The 19599-nt window shown below is 42.5% G+C and overlaps 1 protein-coding gene across 1 annotated transcript in view; it reads left to right on the plus strand.

The window, feature by feature from the left end:
• Nucleotides 1-19599, plus strand: part of UTP20 (UTP20 small subunit processome component) — a 107052-nt gene that overhangs the window by 57359 nt on the left and 30094 nt on the right. The window contains exons 28-39 of the mRNA XM_083182218.1: nt 9720-9863; nt 10199-10278; nt 12933-13159; nt 13253-13397; nt 14559-14646; nt 15482-15625; nt 15761-15814; nt 15897-16049; nt 16511-16666; nt 17199-17339; nt 17462-17599; nt 17952-18091. Coding sequence (XP_083038344.1) covers nt 9720-9863; nt 10199-10278; nt 12933-13159; nt 13253-13397; nt 14559-14646; nt 15482-15625; nt 15761-15814; nt 15897-16049; nt 16511-16666; nt 17199-17339; nt 17462-17599; nt 17952-18091 — 1610 coding nt within the window. The remainder of the gene's footprint in view (nt 1-9719; nt 9864-10198; nt 10279-12932; nt 13160-13252; nt 13398-14558; nt 14647-15481; nt 15626-15760; nt 15815-15896; nt 16050-16510; nt 16667-17198; nt 17340-17461; nt 17600-17951; nt 18092-19599) is intronic.

Here is a 19599-nt window from a genome sequence, read left to right on the forward strand (position 1 = left end):
GGGCGACGGATTCCCCCGTCTCCGCGGCCCCCCTGCCGCTGCTGTGCATCGAGCATCTCCCCACCTGCCTCCCCAGACATTTGCTGAGATACGGCACCAGGGGGTGAACCTGCACGCTGGTTTGTTCCGCCCGCCATTTCTGCTCCCCCCACCAGCACCTTATAAACTGGTGTCCATTACAACGTCACAAACTCACAGCCTCCTCTAAGAAGAGCCGGAGGGGCCTCATCCATAGCTGCAAACCCTCACACCGGTGTACATTAAACCTCAAATTATAGGGAAGAACACCTTTCCCTGGTACCTGGCTGGCGGTGGCCCTGTTACATACTGTGACCTTGTTGCTCACTATAACTACCTAGTCTTGGGATCCTGTGGGAGTACAGACAGACTGCTGGAGTTCATTACTGCCTCCCCCAGACTCAATACTCCATCTCCTATATTTGCAGCTCGGATATCACAAGCACATAGGCCACGGGCTAGACCTGTCACCTCCCCCTGGCGCCTTACCCGTTAGCAATGGGCAGTAGCATTGCATAGATCTTGAGCTGGCCCGGGTCTAGAGGTGAACCGCCAGGTGTAATAAGGTGGGTTCATAGCCTGCCCTTCCTTTTTCATTACAGCATTTCATAAAAGTATGCGTCCCAGGGGACCTTAACAATGTGTTAACCCCTTCACCCACTCCACCACAGCTCTCCACAAGGTAACTAGTTCTGGCCTATACAACAAAATCACCTCCTTTGCAATCTGGCCACTTCCGACACAATAAAAAATTGTGATCTGCTTACATCCATTACCCTGTCATGCCTAAACCAAGAAGGGACAACCCAGGAAACCCCAAAGTGAATTTCTTCAAACCCCAACCTTCCTCGCCTTCTACTAAATTACCCCCTGAAGATAAAGGCTCCTCCAAACGTCTGTCGGCCCTGTCTACTCCGTTTGATCCCACTAGGCCCATGCCGAATCAAGATCAAACCCAAGGTGACGATGCCCCTCTGACAGTGGGACTTATGAAGCAACTGCTGTCCTCCTTTAAAGAGGACATATCTGCTGAGTTCAAAAATGCCCTACAAAATTGTCAACAAAGCATCGACGATATAGGTCAGAGAACCGATCATTTGGAGAACAAATTCGAGGAATTGATTAATTCACATAACGAGCTCGCCTCGACATGTGATGCTCTACAGGCCGAAGTCGATTCCCTAAAACTGAAGGCTGGAGATCTGGAGGATCGCTCCAGACGAAACAATATTAAAATCAGGGGCATCCCCGAATCGATAACCGCCGTGGACCTGGAGACTCATGTGATGAACATCCTCAAACGCCTAGCTCCAGACATGAGATCTGAAGAACTACTACTTGACCGAATCCACCGCCTTCCTAAACCCCGCTCTGCACCAGCAGACGCTCCTAGAGACACTATTATGCGTTTCCACTATTTCCATATAAAGGAGAAGTTACTACGCATATCAAGATCCAAGAGCCACGAACTATCGGAAATGGGAAATCTACAGATTTTTGGAGATTTATCAGCGTCAACGATCGCCCGTCGCAGGGCCTTCCTCCCTGTCACCAAAGCTCTACAGAAAGCCGACATACAATACAGATGGGGATTCCCAACCAAACTAATTGTTCGTCGCAATGGATCGACCTCTGTCATCTCCTCACCGGACGAAGGCATCAAACTTTTGGTCAAATGGAATCTCGATTCCATATCCACAACGGGTCCCAATCATCCTCATATAACTAAAGACTGGTCGATTGCAACTTAATTTCACGTATCCTTTACATTATCTGTTCACCAGAATTATACATATTGTTCAGTTATAAATGTATTCTGTGATAATTTTAGAGCTAGCTCCGAGTCCCGCAGCAGTCGCAGGTTACTCTGATCAACCATTACTTTATGAACAACCTCTACGCTGCGGGGACCAATTCGTCCTTTTGGACTCTTTCAGTTAACATGTTATAACTATAATAATAAGTTGTAGAGCCAATTTGGTATTACTATATACTTCTTCCGATCTCATACACTTTTAAACATGATGATTAGTAATAAATAGACTTATCTGTTCATGCTGTTAGGTTATTTGTACTGACAGCTCTATAACTAGTCTAAACAAGCGATTTCAGGGAGAGCTGTGGTGGCATAAATGGCCTCCACGTCCACCCACGTGCCACCAATAATAGTGGCCTTAGGTTACAGTACTTACGGGTACTTACTACTTTTCCTTTTCAGTTACTGTACCCACGCCCTTCCCCCATCTCAGCCTTTCCACATAGCCCAACTCTTTACTATTTGGTACTTCTATCACGACCCGCCTAATCCAATGCGGTTAATATTGACAGACCATATCCTGATTCAAGTCCTTCTAGGAAATGTCCACTGGTACACATTAGGAATACAAATGAGCTCTATCCGAACCTTAGACTATGGTTAATGTACTCTCTATAAATGTAAAGGGACTCAATTCCCCGAACAAGAGGAGACTAGCTTTAAATCACTTCGCTAAATTAAAGGCCCATGTAGTGGCTATTCAAGAGACCCACTTTATGGCTTCCACTCCACCCATGTTCTCTAACCACAGATTTCCTCTCTGCTATACCTCGAACGGCCCTAAAAAAAAGGCGGGAGTGGCCCTATTATTCTCCTCAAGTTGTCAATTTAAACTAAGCAAACAGACGACCGATGCGGAGGGTCGCTTCTTAATCCTTAATGGTACATTAGAAGGCAAACAAGTCACTATCGCAGTGGTATATGTGCCCAACACCAAACAGATCCCGTTCCTACGCAAATTCTGCTCCATTCTCCAATCCACTTGCTCAGGAGCATTATTGATTCTGGGCGATTTTAATTTAGTATTAGACCCCCACTTGTATAAGTCCTCACCAATCCGTCCCACACGTAAGCCCATCACCAATGATCAATCCTCACAATTTAGACGTATTTTGAACGAATACGACTTATATGACGTTTGGAGAGCTAAGAACCCATCTTGTAAGGATTACACTTTTTACTCTCCGGTCCATAACTCCCATTCAAGGATAGACCTTGCACTGACAGATAAGTGGACATTGCAGCGTGTCCATAAATCCAGAATAGTCCCCATTTCCTGGTCTGACCATTCAGCCATATCCCTTCACTGGTGCCTGGATGATCTTAAAACATCCTCCAGACAATGGCGCCTTAATGAATATCTGTTAAAATACCCCGATATCAAGGACTCTATAAAGAATGATATTCAACTTTTTCTAGAGACAAATGCGCCTGAAGACACGAATGTCTATAACTATTAGTGCACCTTAAAAGCAGTGATCAGGGGTTCCTTTATACAAGCCGCGGCTAGACTACGCGCTAAATATAACAAACAACGTAAAGATATAGAATGTCGGCTTGCAGCTTTAGAGGCTACCCTTAAACAATGCCCTACAGATAAAAGCATTTATAAAGATCTCCTTAAAACCCGAGAAGAATGGAACTCCCTGACCTTACAGGAAATCCATAAAACCATGTTTAAATTAAAACAGAAATTTTACGTACAGGGTAATAAAGCAGGTAGGATGCTAGCAAGGAAACTTAGATGTAAAACGGCCCAGGAACGCATTAAAGAAATTGAAACCTTGAAGGGATTAAAAGTTTCAGACCCATCAGATATGGCAAATGCTTTCGCGGACTATTATTCATCCCTATATAACCTACAAGAGGACCCCGAGACCCCCCAGCCAACCCATTCTCATATAACATCCTTCCTTAATAGGCTATCTCTACCCTCCCTAGACACTCTCACGTTACAAGGTCTAGAAGCGCCCTGGTCAGCGGACGAGATAACTAAAGTCATCCGTGAACTCCCCCCAGATAAAGCACCGGGCCCAGATGGGTACACCAATGGTTTCTTTAAACTGTTCCAAGAGATTCTGGTTAACCCTTTACAACTAGTATTCGAAGAGGCCTCCACTAGGGGAGAGTTCCCAGCAGAAATGCTGGAAGCAAGAATAATTACATTCCCCAAACCTGGGAAAAAACCCTCGATTATGGCTAATTATCGCCCGATTGCCCTCCTAAATTCCGATGTAAAAATCTATGCAAAACTTATATCTAATAGACTGGCACCGGTCCTCCCATCCCTAATACACGAGGACCAGGTGGGATTCGTGAGTGGACGACAAGCTCCGGACAACACGAGAAGGGTGATTGGAGTGCTCGATGCCTTCTCTGCCTCCTCTGAGCCTCTCCTTTTGCTATCGCTGGATGCAGAGAAGGCATTCGATAGGCTCCATTGGGGCTATCTACGAGCTGTTTTGCTCAAATTTGGAATCGCCGGCAGAGCCCTCTCCTCTATCATAGCGTTATATTCTAATCCTACAGCTCGAGTATCGCTTAGCAGTTTACTATCTGCTCCTTTCAAGATCACAAATGGCACACGCCAGGGGTGCCCACTATCTCCATTAGTATTTGCTTTAGCAATTGAACCCCTGGCGGCGACCATTAGAAATACCCCCACAGTGTCGGGCCCGGTTCTATTCGGCACCTCATACAAGGTGTGCCTTTTTGCAGATGATATTTTGCTAGCCCTCACGAACCCGGCTGATTCGCTCCCTCATCTCCATGAAGTACTGCAGGAATACTCGAGAATTTCCTATTACAAACTCAACTGCTCTAAAACAGAAGCCTTACCTATTAATTTTCCCTTACCCTTATTAAACCATTTAAAGGCCAAATACACATACTCATGGCAATCATCTAGTATTAAATACCTGGGCATTCACATTCCCACTAAGATTCGAGACATCATATCCTTTAACTATCCCCAGCTATTAGCTAAATTTTCACGCTTGACACAAGAATGGATGATGCAACATGTATCATGGCTGGGACGAATCGTAGCTATCAAAATGGTGTTACTTCCTAAAATTGTATATTTATTCAGGACAATCCCCGTCAATCTTCCTGACACACTAATTGCTAAATTCAATAAATTATTTCTATCTTATGTGTGGAAGAGGAGGAAACCAAGGCTAGCGCGTACGACAATGTCCCTCCCCAAACCCCTCGGTGGCCTAGCTTTCCCCGATCTCCAAGCATATCAGACAGCAACTCTCCTTTCCTCTATAGGAGCCTGGGACCCTAAGATTGATCAGAGACCTTGGGTAGCACTTGAACGTGGGCTCCTCTCGGACTTCCCACTCTTGGACTTACTGGGCCTGCCCCCCCGAGATGGGATCCAGATTTCCCTTCCCTCAATTACAGTAAGTTCGACCTGTAAAGCCTGGCACACTTTTGCCTCTAGAATAAACACATTGTCCCTACCTTCTTTGGACATATCACTTAAAAGCCTAACATACTTGATACCTAACCTATCCTTTAACTCTTGGACAAACATTCACACCCTGGGTGATATTGTTCACGCAGGAGATCTAATGTCATTTTCCCAAATCCAGACTAAGTACTCAATCCAACGGAGTGACTTTTACAAGTACCTCCAAGTGAGGCACTGGCTACAATACTCTTCCCCCTCGCTGGCCTCTCTCCGAACGATGCCTAAATCGGTGGAGGCCCTTATCAACAAGTCACACAAAAAAGGCGCCATTTCCAGATGGTACACAGCAATTATAACCCCAAACCGACAACCTAAATTCCCTGCACTATCTAAATGGGAGCAGGATATAGGATGTCCAGTGTCGGACGATGAATGGAATCTAGTATTCCGAGCAAATCTGGGCAGCTCCAAGTGCATTTCTCATATTGAACAACAGTTTAAACTTGTTCATAGACTCTACATGACACCGGCATTGCTCCACAAAATTTGGCCGAACACACAGAGGGCATGCTGGAGGGAATGTCAAGAAGTGGGGACAATCTGCCATATATTCTGGTCATGCCCTCAACTTAATGATCTATGGAAACATATATTCCAACTCATATCCACTATTTCACATTGCGTAATCCACCCGCACCCAAAAGTAGCTTTACTTCACCTTTTCCCACACTCCAACTCCCCCTCGGAGGTATATGTACTTAGCCAAATTCTTTCAACCACCAAACGCCTCCTGGCGCGCAACTGGCGAACCACCTCAGTCCCCCACTGGTCTGAGGTTGCGAATATAGTTCACTCCAATTATCAATTTGAAACTTCAGATTGTCCCCTGAACCTATTATCCACGATCCCCACCTTGAAAAAGTGGGCCCCTTGGGCAAGGTATAAACTGTCTCTAGGCGAAAATTAATCTCAGTGGGATTTGTCAAAGATTATAACCAAGGCCCTTCATACTTGAGGGTCCTTCTATCGGGTTGTATCTTGATGATGTTTTGTAAACAGTTTTGGATGTCTTAACTGTATTTGACTCAGAAAGTACCATCATTGTAACCCAGCATTGTACCCCTCCCCTCCCCCTCCTTCTCTTTTTTCTGTACCCCCCCTCCCTTTTCTTTTACCCATAATTTCTTTGAAAATCAATAAAAATCTACAGTTGAAAAAAAAATGATATATTTAATAAAAAATGAAAAATAAAATCTAAAAAGTTCAAATAACACAATGTTAAGGTGGCCACTCTATTATATGCAGATGATGCAATACAAATTATAAAGCAGATAAAACGAAGCAGTTAGATATAGCCCTTTAAACAGATAATTAATAGCATTTCAATATGGCTCTTAGTTCAGCAAATTGCACTAATGCCGTGTTCTCACTGCGAGTGAGAAATACACGGCTTTTCCCCGGCATTGAAATGCCGGGGACTGCCGCGCTGGACCCCCGTTCTCACTGCAAGGCAAATTCCCGGGTGAAGAAGTTCTACCCGGAAATTTGCCTTTTAACACGGGTTTTTCGGCAGTGTGAATGGGTCAACCCGTGTCTGCATACCCGGATCTCAGACACGGGTAAAAAGAAGGGTTTTACCCGTGTCTGAGATCCGGGTATGCGACCCGTTCACACTGCCAAAAATCCCGCGTTAAAAGGAAAATTCCCGGGTCTACATGCTAGACCCGGGAATTTGGCTGCAGTGAGAACGGGGTATAATATTAATATCTCATTGTTAGTCATATTTCTTTGCCAAAGATTATGAACATGCAGTTCTTATGGGTGCATAGGTGTGTCAACTTAATCTTCTAAGCCGTTTGTAGTAAGTAGGTTGAGGCGGTTATTTGTTAGTAAAAAACCTTAGGTTACCTTTGTTGCTCATTCATTTTAAAGTCCTGTCTGTCCAGACACAAAGGGGCCCATTTATCTAACCATATTTGCGGCTAAATCCCCGAAAACACAAGTTTTCGGGCTTTAGCCGCAAATATTAAGTATCACCTAAATGTATCATAGGGGGACCGCAGCAGGAATCTCCGATCCCTGCTGCGATCCCCCCTGCAGCGCCGCCGGCCGCTTTCCCAATAGGTTTCTATGGGGGATGCAAAGCTGCCTAATGTATCAACATCGGGCAGCCCGGCTTCCCATCCCTGGGCTATATCGCCATTCTGATATGGCGATAGCCCATTGTAGCCTATGGCTACACATCGCACTGCCCGAGCAGGGCAGTGTGGTAAGAGTGGTCGGCGGGGGTCAGTGCATAACCGCGCATGCGCTGACCCCCCCCCCCCCGGCTTCCAGTTAGGGCTTCGCAGGGACGGGCTCCTTTCGGAGCCATTTCCCTGCGCCCTTAAAATTGATACATTCCCCGATATGAACGCATTTTACAATGCGATCCTGTGCGTTAATATTCCGCCCAGATCGCATTATAAAATGCGATCTTGATAAATGTGCCTCAAAGTGTTAAAAGGTACCTTGTAACCTCTAGAAGATAAGAATGACCTCTTGTGCCTCCCAGTTGCTGACGCTGAATGTCTGTAGGGCAACTTTATCCGGCGTGAAACACCATGGAGGTTGGATTTAGTGCTGTTTGCAGATAAGGATCCTGGAATGCATAAATGAGACAGATGTCTGTAGTTCTTTATCACTTACGCGTTTCCCCGCCTGCTGTTAGCCTCAGCGGCTTCTTCAGAGAGAAATTGTATGCAGTGCATACATTAAATATGTAATTTTAAAGTATTCCTACTCTGCACAGTCTTGTATTTTCCCTCTGTTTTTTCTCTGTATTGGGACATTGAGCAGCCCCAAACGGGACAGCAGCACTGTCAGGAATACTGTCATTTACGTGATAATCTATCACTAATGTTATTAATATCTCCTGATTCTTTATAGCGCAGGTGTTTTGCTTTTTGTTAGTTACTAGTCCCAGTTGTAGTCCATATGGATGGTAAATGATGGAACATTTGAAAATGTGTTTCTTTTTTTAAACAAAACGTGTGTGTGACCTTGTGACCCTGTCACACTTTTTTTTTTCCCCATCAGGACCGAATTACTGTCTATCTTGTAGCTCGATCAACCAGATACCATTCATATTATAGCTATTAAAATGTGTTTGTTTGGTCCTTTTAATATGAAGTACATGCCTTTTTAAAGTGCTTCTAACAAATGTGGGTCACTTGAACAAACATAAGTCTTCTTCACTAAATATAAAAACAAAGATCTGACTCCCATAACTTTTGCTTAAATAGTCTGCCTGGAGAGATCTGCCACGGAGTGTCGCTTTACTTCAAATGAAAACAGTAGAGACAGAAAGCGGGTAACCTATACTGCTGTCACATCTCAGTGCCGGGTCTGCCACTTTCACATTTAACCTGGTTTGCCCATTATACACAGGGTGACCAATCTTTTAACCTGTGTCGAATTGCTGGGTTGGTCATGCTGCAGATGCCATTCCCAATTGGTATCCGTGTGGATAGTGAAGTACAGTATGAAAGTCCAAAAAATTAAGAAAGAGAAAAATTGTTAGAAACCCATACCAACCTTTCCATGTGTCAACCATTGACAGGTCTGCATTTTTTTGAACTTGTGCATCTTTTATACCTCCCCTCTCTCAGTAGCCCTACACTGACTGCTTCCCCTTTAATCCAATTCAAGCTTCTGACACTCACCAACAAAGCCGTCACCCATTCCTCTACAATATACATCTGAGCGTATCCCCTCACATTCCTACCTGTGCTCATCCCTCCACATATATTTGCTATCTCACCTGCCTACTGATTATTTTTTCCCATCTCCCAAGACTTTGCACATGGTACTCTTTACCTCTCCCTAGAAGACTTTTCCTCGCAACAAAACTTCAAAAGAGCTCTTAAGACCCTCTTCTTCATCAAACCCAGCCATCTCTCATCCTAACCCTCTGTTCCATGTGCATTGTCTGACCCGTGTGTCTAATTTTCCCCTTTCAAATGTAAGTTCTGATGAGCAAAGTCCCCTTTTCTCATGTGCTTTTCCTATCCCTACTTTCTGTCAGACTGTCATCTACTCCATACTCCCTACAATGGCACCTTATCTGTTTTTGCCACCCTGATGCGTATTTCAGTGTTATGACCACTGATTCAACAATGTTTATATACTAGGCACTAATAGGGCTTTGTCTTGTAGTATAAATCACTGTTTTCTTGTTGTGCTTCTTTGTTTATGTGCTTTGTCGGGCACTGTGGAACCTTTGTGGCACCATATGAAGGATAATATATGCTGTATCCACACACACACCCACACACAAAATAAAATCAACAAATTGTCATTTCATATTTTTTATGGAGATTACTAGTATTACTATATAAATAACTTGTAATACATAAATATTATATTCAGATAAGCAAGAGATGAGTCTAAACTTTTTTTTTTTCTCCTTTGATTTGTGTATAGATACAGCTTAAGTTTATTAATCCACTAAAGAATTTGAGGAGACTGGGAATGAGGCGCATAGTAGATTTTTTCAGCGACTTTGAGACTTACCCCTATTCAGCAGAGGAGATTGATTCTGTTTTTCTTGCAGTGATTTGGCCACAGGTAAGTGACATTTTAGGTATTCATTTCTACTAGGATGACAGATGATGATAATGATTGACGTTTCTCTTTCCATACTTTCCATGAACTGACAGGTTTAGGAAAAAGTACAGAGACTAATTTACGTTGTATTTGTATTGACAGATTTTGGTACTCTCCTTTTTCTATTGTGAGATTTATGAGACATTGATTCTTTTGAGTTACATCTGTTTTGTTTTTTTAAACCAAACCTCTGACATAAATTGACGGTACCAAGTAGTAATAATTTTTTTTTTATACAACCCATTAATGCATGCTAATGACTAAAATCTGCAGAACTGTATTTTATTCTGTTACAGATCAGCAGACTTAAGTTGGAAAGTCAGCATTCGCCTTCACTTGTGCTAAAGCTCATTCATGTTTGGAGTCAGAATTCCAGGTAATACATGGCTAGAAGAGCAGATGTCTGCATATAGATCCATTGCATTGTAAAACTAAATGGTTAGACAAGTTGATATATTCCTTGCAATCGGCCCATTGTTTTATACTATGCCCGCCATAACATAGGCGAATCTAGAATTATGGTAATGGCTGGTCCCAGATCTAGACATAACAGCAGGGGGACATTTGCGCGGCGTAGCCGCGCGGCAAAAAGGGGGCGTGGACTCATGGGAAGGAGGCGTGGCATCACAAAAAGGGGTGTGGTATTACACTTTAGACCATACGCAGTAATGCCCATTACACATTTTGGCAAACTCCGTAATACCCATTACACATAAAGCCACACACCATAATGCCAATTACACATAAGGCCACACACCATAATGCCCATTACACATTGTGCCACACATCATGATGCCCATTACATACTATATAACCAACCGTAATGCCCATTACATATTTGCCACATAAGTGTTGCTTACCTACGTGCTCATTGCTAGGGGGTTCTTGCTTGTTGTCACCATAGTACCCATTACACATGATGCCGCACACCATAGTTCCCATTACACATGATGCCGCACACCATAGTACCCATTACACATGATGCTGCACACATAATGTCCCTTACACATGATGCTGCACACATAATGCCGCTTACACATGATGCTGCACACCGTAATGCCCCTTACACATTAAGCGACACATTATGCGTAATGCCCCCACATACTGCCACTTGTAGCGTCCCTTAAGCAATTTCCCCCCAAAAGTGCCACTTACTGTAAATCTTTATATGAGCCTTCGCTGCTGCTGCAGGGAGAGATGGAGAGCTGTGCAGCTGCTTCTATGGGGAGAGGAGCAGAGTACAGCGCAGAGCACGCTCCCACTCCCCTCCTGGTGTCCCCTCTAACCGAGTGGACATTTTAAATATTGTGCGCGCTGTTGTTGTGCGTGACGTCGGGGGAGCACGCCGGGCACCGGCATCACATGATTAAAGGGGGTGCGGGCTGAAATAATACCCCTTTCACAACAGAAAATGCAGGGATTTACCCGGGAATATGGTCCCAGGATCATGCAGGGACATTCCCAGGCTGACCCCTTATACACCAGCCTAGTCCCTGCATTTTCTGGTGGGAGGGGGAGAGACAACCACTCCCCTCTCCCTACCCCCCTTTAACCAACCAGCTATATCTTCGGAACCAACTGACCCATTTACATGAGTAATATCATATTGAAGAACTTTTGAGTTGGCTTAGAATGATTTTGGTCCAGTGAAACTGGGCTGTTTGGTTCCAGAGAAATCTGCCCTCAAAGAACATAAACAGTCATGAAATTACAAGAAATGAAAAAAAAAAAAAAACGGTTTAACCTCAATATCCCTGGAACCAATTAACCCATATGGATATCACCCTGGTATCATATTGAAGGCCCAGCGATTTGGGTTCGACTGAGATCAACCTCGAGTTTCAGTGATGCCGAAGGGGGAACTGGCAGCCATTGAACTGGGTGGGGGTCGGAATTAGCGGGTCCCATGTTATCCTATAGGGAAAACGTTCCAGCTTTGCCTGGCTGTATATCTCCGGTTCCCATGGGGCTAGAGACACGGGGCTGGGCTTGTTGGAAAGCCCCATCCCTCAGCTACAAAATGGGCAAATGGGTGGTCCTGTGCACCCCTGGACCACCCCCTAGATTCGCCTATGGCCATAACATGTCTCTAAGTAATTTTTATTTTATTTATTAACCGTATCTTACATAGCGCGCACACATTCCGCAGCGCTTTACAGAGAATATTTGAACATTTACATCAGTCCCTGTCCCAGTGGAGCTGCTCACAATCTATATTCCCTACCACATGTACACACACACACACACACACACACACACACACAGACATTCTAGGGTTAATTGTGTAGGGAGCCAATTAGCCTACCAGTATATTCTTGGATTGTGGGAGAAAACCGGAGTACCCGGAGGAAACCCACACAAGTATGGGGAGAATATACATACTCTGTACAGTTATGCAGAGCCATGGTGTGAATTGAACCCATGACCTCAGTGCTGTGAGGCAGTAATGCTAACCATTACACCGTCTGTGCTGCACCAAAGTAAAGTGATTACTGGATCATTCCTGTTCAAAAGATACACTGGGAAATATGAACTGAAAACTGTAACCTTTGATCTGATTAGGAAAAGAATATCAATACAAGATGATCATAAGCATCTACAAAGCACAGTTCCATGAACATTTTAGTGTAGTTGAGTCTGCAAATGTATATTTGAGATTAGAATACTGCCATTGTAAATTGCTCTTAATGGCAAGTATTCTGTCCTGTGGATAAGGAAATTGTAGGATATTGGGTAATGCTGATGCGTTCATTATGGGTAAAAGCCCACTCGCATAACCCCACATGTCTATTTTAGAGCCTCATAGGGCAGGGTGAGTTTAAGAACAGATGAAAGCAGCAGTTTGTAAATTCATTCCAGGTGTGTCAGAATATTTATAGGTTGGGGGGGGGGGCACAAGATTGATGCTCATTTTTCATCTTGAAATACTGATACTAATAGCTGGCAGGCTGTGTACTGTACTAGCGGTACATAGCCTACTACAATTACAATGTGGATTTGTAATCACCACTCCTATTTGTTTTACTGTAGATATTTTCCGTTACTTGGCAAGCAAAAACCTGGGCAGCCTGAGTATGATACACTGTTCAATACATTTGCCCTGCTATCAACGAAGAGTTTATCAGAAATCACAGCAAATTTAGTCATAGACATATCTAATAATCTGCTGAACATCCCGGACTTTGAAGATACAGAAGCTCTTTCTGCCTTGGTGGTAAATGGCTGTGTGTTTCCTGAAGTAACCAATGTAAATGAAGGTAAGTGGGACGATTAGGTATCTGAGTTAGTGTACTTCTTTCTCTGAGTGTGCACTTGCTATCATTGACACATGGATTATTTATTAAAATTAGAATGTCCAAGCACTGGTGTGAAGTTGGTTTTCCCCCACGTCCCTGCGATTCTCCAGTACCTGAGTAAGAGCATGCTCAATGCGGACAAAATAAGGAGGAAGAAATTCTCGGCACAAGTCAGCAAAGAGCTCAGCATCCTTTCAAAGTAAGCTGTCTCCCTGTTGTGCAGCACTAGCCAATCAAACCTAGATTACTGCTCATGTCTTGTAAAATGTTACTTCTTGGTCGGCAGTCATTAGACATGGGGTTTCAGTAAAAGACTTGGATGTAAAGAAACTAGATCTGAAAATAGGTTTTATTGCAACATACTATACTGATGTTATGTAGAAGCGATTTCCATTTACAGTAAGGCATAAAGATGTAGCCACACTCCTCCTTTGTGCAACTTGGGCACACCTGAAGGGGGGGTGCGTCAGTGTGGTGAGCTGCAACTTGGTACACTGCTTATGTATTCCTTATGGCCTGCGTACTTAGACATAGTACTTAGATGTGGGCACACTTGCCAACCCAAGCTTAGCGCGAAAAAGATACTCAAAAGATACTCCGTAGGATAGCTGAGTGTGGCAACATCAGTATGACTTATTGTTCTACCTTGTACACACACCTGTGACGCGTGAGAGGAGTCAGATTGGACCGACATTTGGACTAAAAGACTTTACCGTATTTGGTATCTATGTATCTAACAAGTGCTTAGTGGGGCTTCAGGGATTTCTTTTTTTATGGGGCTTTAAATATACTGCATTCTGCATATGCCAATACCCAATGTTACTGTATTTACCAACCTTATTGACTTGATATTGCAATTGTAACCCTATGAAGGAAACTGTAAACTTTCTTATTTGATGTAACCTTATTCCCCTTCCCACAGTAGTACACTGAGGAGGTTATATGATAGGGTCTGAGCTTTCAGAAACAGTATGATTCCGACGATCTCAGCTGCAGATTCAAAATCAGGCTGGTTTTGCCATTTTAATTATCGTGCTACAGCCCATTTTGCAGGAATTGCACCGCTTTTGAAAGCGTACGGATCGATTTACTGAGCATTGGTGTGAAAGTATCAGCCAATCAGCTCCTACATGTAATTTTAGAGGCTGTGTTTAAAAAAAATGACAGGAGCTGGATGGTTAGTACTTTCTTTTCCATTGAAGGCTCTGTAAATAGACCCATATGACACTTATAAATAACCCCTTTTGAAATGTCCATTTATTTAGCGTCAATAGTCAATTAGAGTGTGCTGGCTAATGTTGTATAATCATAAATGAGAGTGGTTTGATCGCTTTTATCTGTAAATATTTCTGATTTGCAGGATCAGCAAATTTATTCAAGACAAAGACCAGAGTAATCTACTCATCAGCCTCCTTATATCCTATTTGTATAAAAGTAACACCGCTCAGGTAAGTAATTATGTTGCAGGCATGCTAGTTATCTGCAGCTGATGCATGATTCTGTGCTATAGGATCGTTTGTATAAAATATTCCATCTTTCTGGGTGGACACTGCTATATCTGTATGTGAAGAGGGCACAATGACTAGAGTCATACTGAGGCAAACTTAAAATCATTCTGTTGGATTCAGTGTGGCAGATTCAATTATTCTAAAAAGCCGAAATCTGCCTGTTTTTCTTTCTTCTGCTCAAGTTGTTTGCAGAATTGGTGACCTATCTCATAATTTGGTGCTGGTCATATGCTATGCATTCAACTAACCAAATTAATGATTCTCTTACCAGCTAAACCATGATGAAATGTGATTCCATACAATTCAGTTAGACCATTTTTCTCTCCAGCTGAAAGTTTTTCTGATGTCATAGAAGTAGGCAGATACTGGGCGAGATGTACTAAGCCTTGAAAAGTGATAAAATGGAGAGTGATAAACCACCAACCAATCAGCTCCTGTCATTTTTCAAACACAGCCTGTGACATAGCAGGTAGGAGCTGATTGGCTGATGGTTTATCAGTCTACTAAATCTGTTAAAAAGTTGGATGGTGTATGGAGTGTCACTTCATGGTCATTTAGATGGTCATATTTTTGATTTGCTTAGTGTATGGACATTAAAAATTTACTTTTGTTCATTGAAGCCTACCTAAAATGAATGTATAGATTTCAACCATTCAATCTGTAAATAGATTGTACAAACACAAAGTATTTTTAGAAATTGTATAAAACATATCTGGCTACAGTAATATCCATGGGGAACACTGGCTAATTTTCAGTACCCGTTCTTTTACATTAGGACACAGAGGTGGATATCCTGGAGACGGTGCAGAATCTACTAAGACACTGTATGGACCCAAAGAGTTTCTTGAAGCCTTTGGGTAAATTATTTGCTGTGGTTCAGAACAAGTTATCTCGGCAGACGCTCTGTGTCACATTTCAGGTACACTTTGTGTTTTGTAATCTTGTATTTGCTTCTTTTTTCCCCAAATATGGTATATGTATAATTCCAAGTTCATTTACCCTCATCCAGATATTTAACCAATTCTATATTGATCTTGTTGAATCTTGATTTCAGGTTCTGGCAGAACTTGTTCCTGAGTTACAGTATATCATTGATGTTGCTATTAAGGTTGGTGGTGGGTTATTGGTGGGTGGTACATTTTGGTGTGTTAGTATGAAAACAGATCTTGACTTTTATTTTGTTTTCTCAGTTGAATGCATTTGATCGAAGACATTTAGACGATATCAACTTTGATGTCCGATTAACCGCTTTCCAAAAAGCTAATTCCTATATTAAAGAGATGGAGACAATAGATGTGAACTATATTCTGCCACTCATGCACAATTGCTTTTACACCATTCAAGTAAGTATTTGCAGTCAAATATCATCCTTGCATATATATCTAGTTTGTTTTGGCAAATCTCATGCTTGTGTCATAAACATGTTCTAAATTATTGTAGAGGTACCAAGTGTGAAAGATAAAGCTTCTTGTCTGAAGAGGAGGTTTACTAAGGTGCCACTATTGGTGGCTTTGTCCTATACTTTTAAAACGACAATATAAATGCTAAGCAAGCCTGGTTTAGCATATATTCTTATCAGTCAAAGTTGCCAATAAACTGCTGCTTTGGCTACCCTCAACTTAATAAATTTACCCTCATGTCAAAAGTAGGGATGGACCGTAAGATAAACAAGGAATGTCATCTGATTTTTTTTTCTTTATTGCTTGCGGAAGAGTTCTGGTCTCTAAATTTGACAATTCGGTCCCCGATGGACATAACGCGCCTTTCCATTGATTGTACTACCATAAAATGCTCTGTATTTCAGCTTGGCGATATGTCTCTCAGTGACAATGCAGGTCTTTGCCTCACCAGTATCATGAAGCAGCTGGCAGCAGTAAAGCACACTGCTACGGAGTTCCGGGAGATCATTATGCGCACGCTTCTCGTCAGCTTGAAAACTGGACTCAAGAGTAAAGTAGAGGTACATAAGTGTGAGCGTAAACTTGCAATACTGTGTATATTGGACTTTTGGACCTTATTGTGTATATAACTACGTTCTTATGCACAGGGGCGATGACAGGTAGGCCAGGCCCCTGTAACATGGAGGGGGTGTGGCCTCTGGGTGGGATTTGGACACGCCCCCGTGAAAAAATATCCGAGAGTTATAGAGATAACAGGCTGGTGCTTGATCTGTCTCTTCCTAGCTCAACACATGGTACTGAGCAGTGTGTGCTGATCTGGGGGAGAGGCTGTGCTCTGTCATCTCTCTCCCCACTGCCCAGCTCCCTGCAATGGAGGAGCGGGCCCCTCCAGCAGACCTGGGCCTGGGTAAAAAGTACTCGCTCCCACCCCCTCTTGACGCCGCTGCGTATGCAGGGATACAGATGCATGCTTTCAGGTTAAAGATAATGCTTTACTTTTTTTGTATTCACATGATCTACGGATGATCAAGATTATTTGTTGTTATACGTGTTTTTTTTTTTGCTAATTACTGTTCTTTTTGCTTTACAAAGAATATTCAGCAGGATTACACCACGTTGCTTTCTAACCTGATCCGTACTTTCCCTGGGCATCCGGAATTTTCAGATTTAGTTCAGCTTACAGATTACAATGATCCAGAAATGGACTTCTTTGAGAATATGAAACACATCCAGGTAATTACAGTGTGATGGTCTTTGGTGTTTGAAACCTACTTTGTACCTGCTATTTATGCAGAAACCACTGATTGCCTCCACCTGATATACCTGTAACATTTGTCTTTTTACTTCCTTCTAAGATCCACAGAAGAGCAAGGGCATTGCGGAAACTAGCAAAGAACATAACTGAAGGGAACACCGTGCTTTCCTCCAAATCCCTACAGAATTACATAATGCCATATGCCACCAGCACTATATTTGATGAAAACATGCTTAAGGTATGGTGCTGAGAAAATGAAATGTCTTATAAGTGTCTTTGTTGTGACCTTCTGGTGTTAACCTGTTTTTCTGGCTTGAAGCTCCAGTCTTAGGTCTGTAGTTTATCTTTCTCTTTAACCATTGACTTGCAACTTCAAGCTTCAATATGCTTTCTTTATATAGCCATATAACCGTATAGTTACTTCTAGTTTTCAACTGAGAATTAATATAGCAACTGGGAGTGTATGAGAGCTGTGAGCTATACAGCCATTGCTATTGTTTTATTTATATGTGTGTGTGTGTGTGTGTGTATACACTACCACTACGGTCATCTTGCTATAATCCAATATTTGTGTTTAATTGTTTTTTCAGCATGAAAATATGGTCACTGCATCGGTTGAAATGATAGGATCTGTCTGTAAGCACTTGTCCTGGTCTGCGTACATGTATCACTTAAAGCACTTCATCCATGTGCTTCAGATGGGGCAGATCAACCAAAAATTAGGTGTCAGGTAAAGTGCACAGTTTTTCTTTGGTTTATCTTTGGAGTTATTTTCTTTTTTTTTTTAATTGGTCAGAATGTAAAGATGATTGAATCTTGAACAACTCTTTAGAATGTTTAATTGGAAAATTTTGGCGTGGCATCTCCTATTGGATAGTTTTGAATGAAAATACCATTTTCCCTAACCACTTCATAAAACTGAGAACTGATGGAGTTAGGAGTCCCCAAATCCTTGTGACTATCTTTTAAACACAGTACCCCTGATTTTTTGTTTCTGTCAGAAAAACTGGCCAATTCAGTGTTTAATTTGAGACCCAAAAATTCCATCTGACGGCAGGGAATCAACCTAGACTTTATCCAATCTATAACCCAGCCATGGCCCTGCAACACTTTCAGTGCCCTTAGATCTGTCAGAAAGGCCTCATCTGACTCTGTTTTAAACAGTAAACCATCTAAGTAAGGGGCCTTGTTTATTCCCTTTTACCTTAGAACATTCAACATAACTGCCATGACTTTTGTATACACGGGAGGAGTTGTTGACAGACAAAAAGGCAGGGCCCTTAACTGAAAATGCCTTTCACTGACCACAAACCTTAAGACTTTGATGGCCTTGCTAAATGGCTGTATAAAGATAGGCATCCTTGATTTCTGACACTCCCATCTTTCTTTTTGCCATTGGGTACAGGTACAATTACTGTTGAACCCTAGAGGCCTTTAATTGCCTGATAACTTTATACATTTCTGATTGAAGCTTGGCCATTTTCTTGCAAAATAACTATTTAGTGTTAGACCAGAGATGCTGATAACATAATCTCTTTATATTATGTCTGTAACCCACTTATCTGTGGAAGGCATCCTCCACTGGTCCCTGAAAACAGTAGATGGGCACCTAACCAAGAAATCTCTGGGTGTATGCCCAAACACTTCCTGTCACACAGGTTTATCATAGGTCATTAAATATGGCTTCCCTTGATATTTTTCTAACTAACCGAGGTTTACCTCTGCAACTGAAACTTCTGGCCATGGAAAAATGCTCCTTTGGAAAGAAATCTTTGTTCTTGAATAAATATATTGGAGAATGATGAAGTAGAAGCTAATCCGCTCCTAACTACCATTTCACAGGCTGTTTCTCCACTATATTGCTAGGCTTGGTACATCTTGCCCAGCGTGGATCAGTTTATCCCTGTGTCATATTGTGTGCTATCTACATTGAGAAAGCCGGCACATGAGGAAATGGTCTACAAGCCCAGAGCAGACTGGTGATATCTTGACTGTGCAGAACCCGGGGAAACATTTACTAGGTATTGGAGAGTGATTATAGTGGAGAGAGATAAAGTAAGAGCAAACCACTCCAAACTGCCAAACACTGCATACAACATGGCATTTAAGAGTTATGCTACTTTCTCTCTCCACATTGTCACTCTCTAAGGCATGGGTCTTCAAACTGTGGCCCTCCAGATGTTGTGAAACTACAAATCCCAGTATACACTCCCTTATAGCAAAACTGGCAAGACGTGC

Source organism: Crinia signifera, chromosome 4 (assembly GCF_055691185.1).
Source record: "Crinia signifera chromosome 4, ASM5569118v1, whole genome shotgun sequence".
Taxonomy (NCBI): Eukaryota; Metazoa; Chordata; class Amphibia; order Anura; family Myobatrachidae; genus Crinia; species Crinia signifera.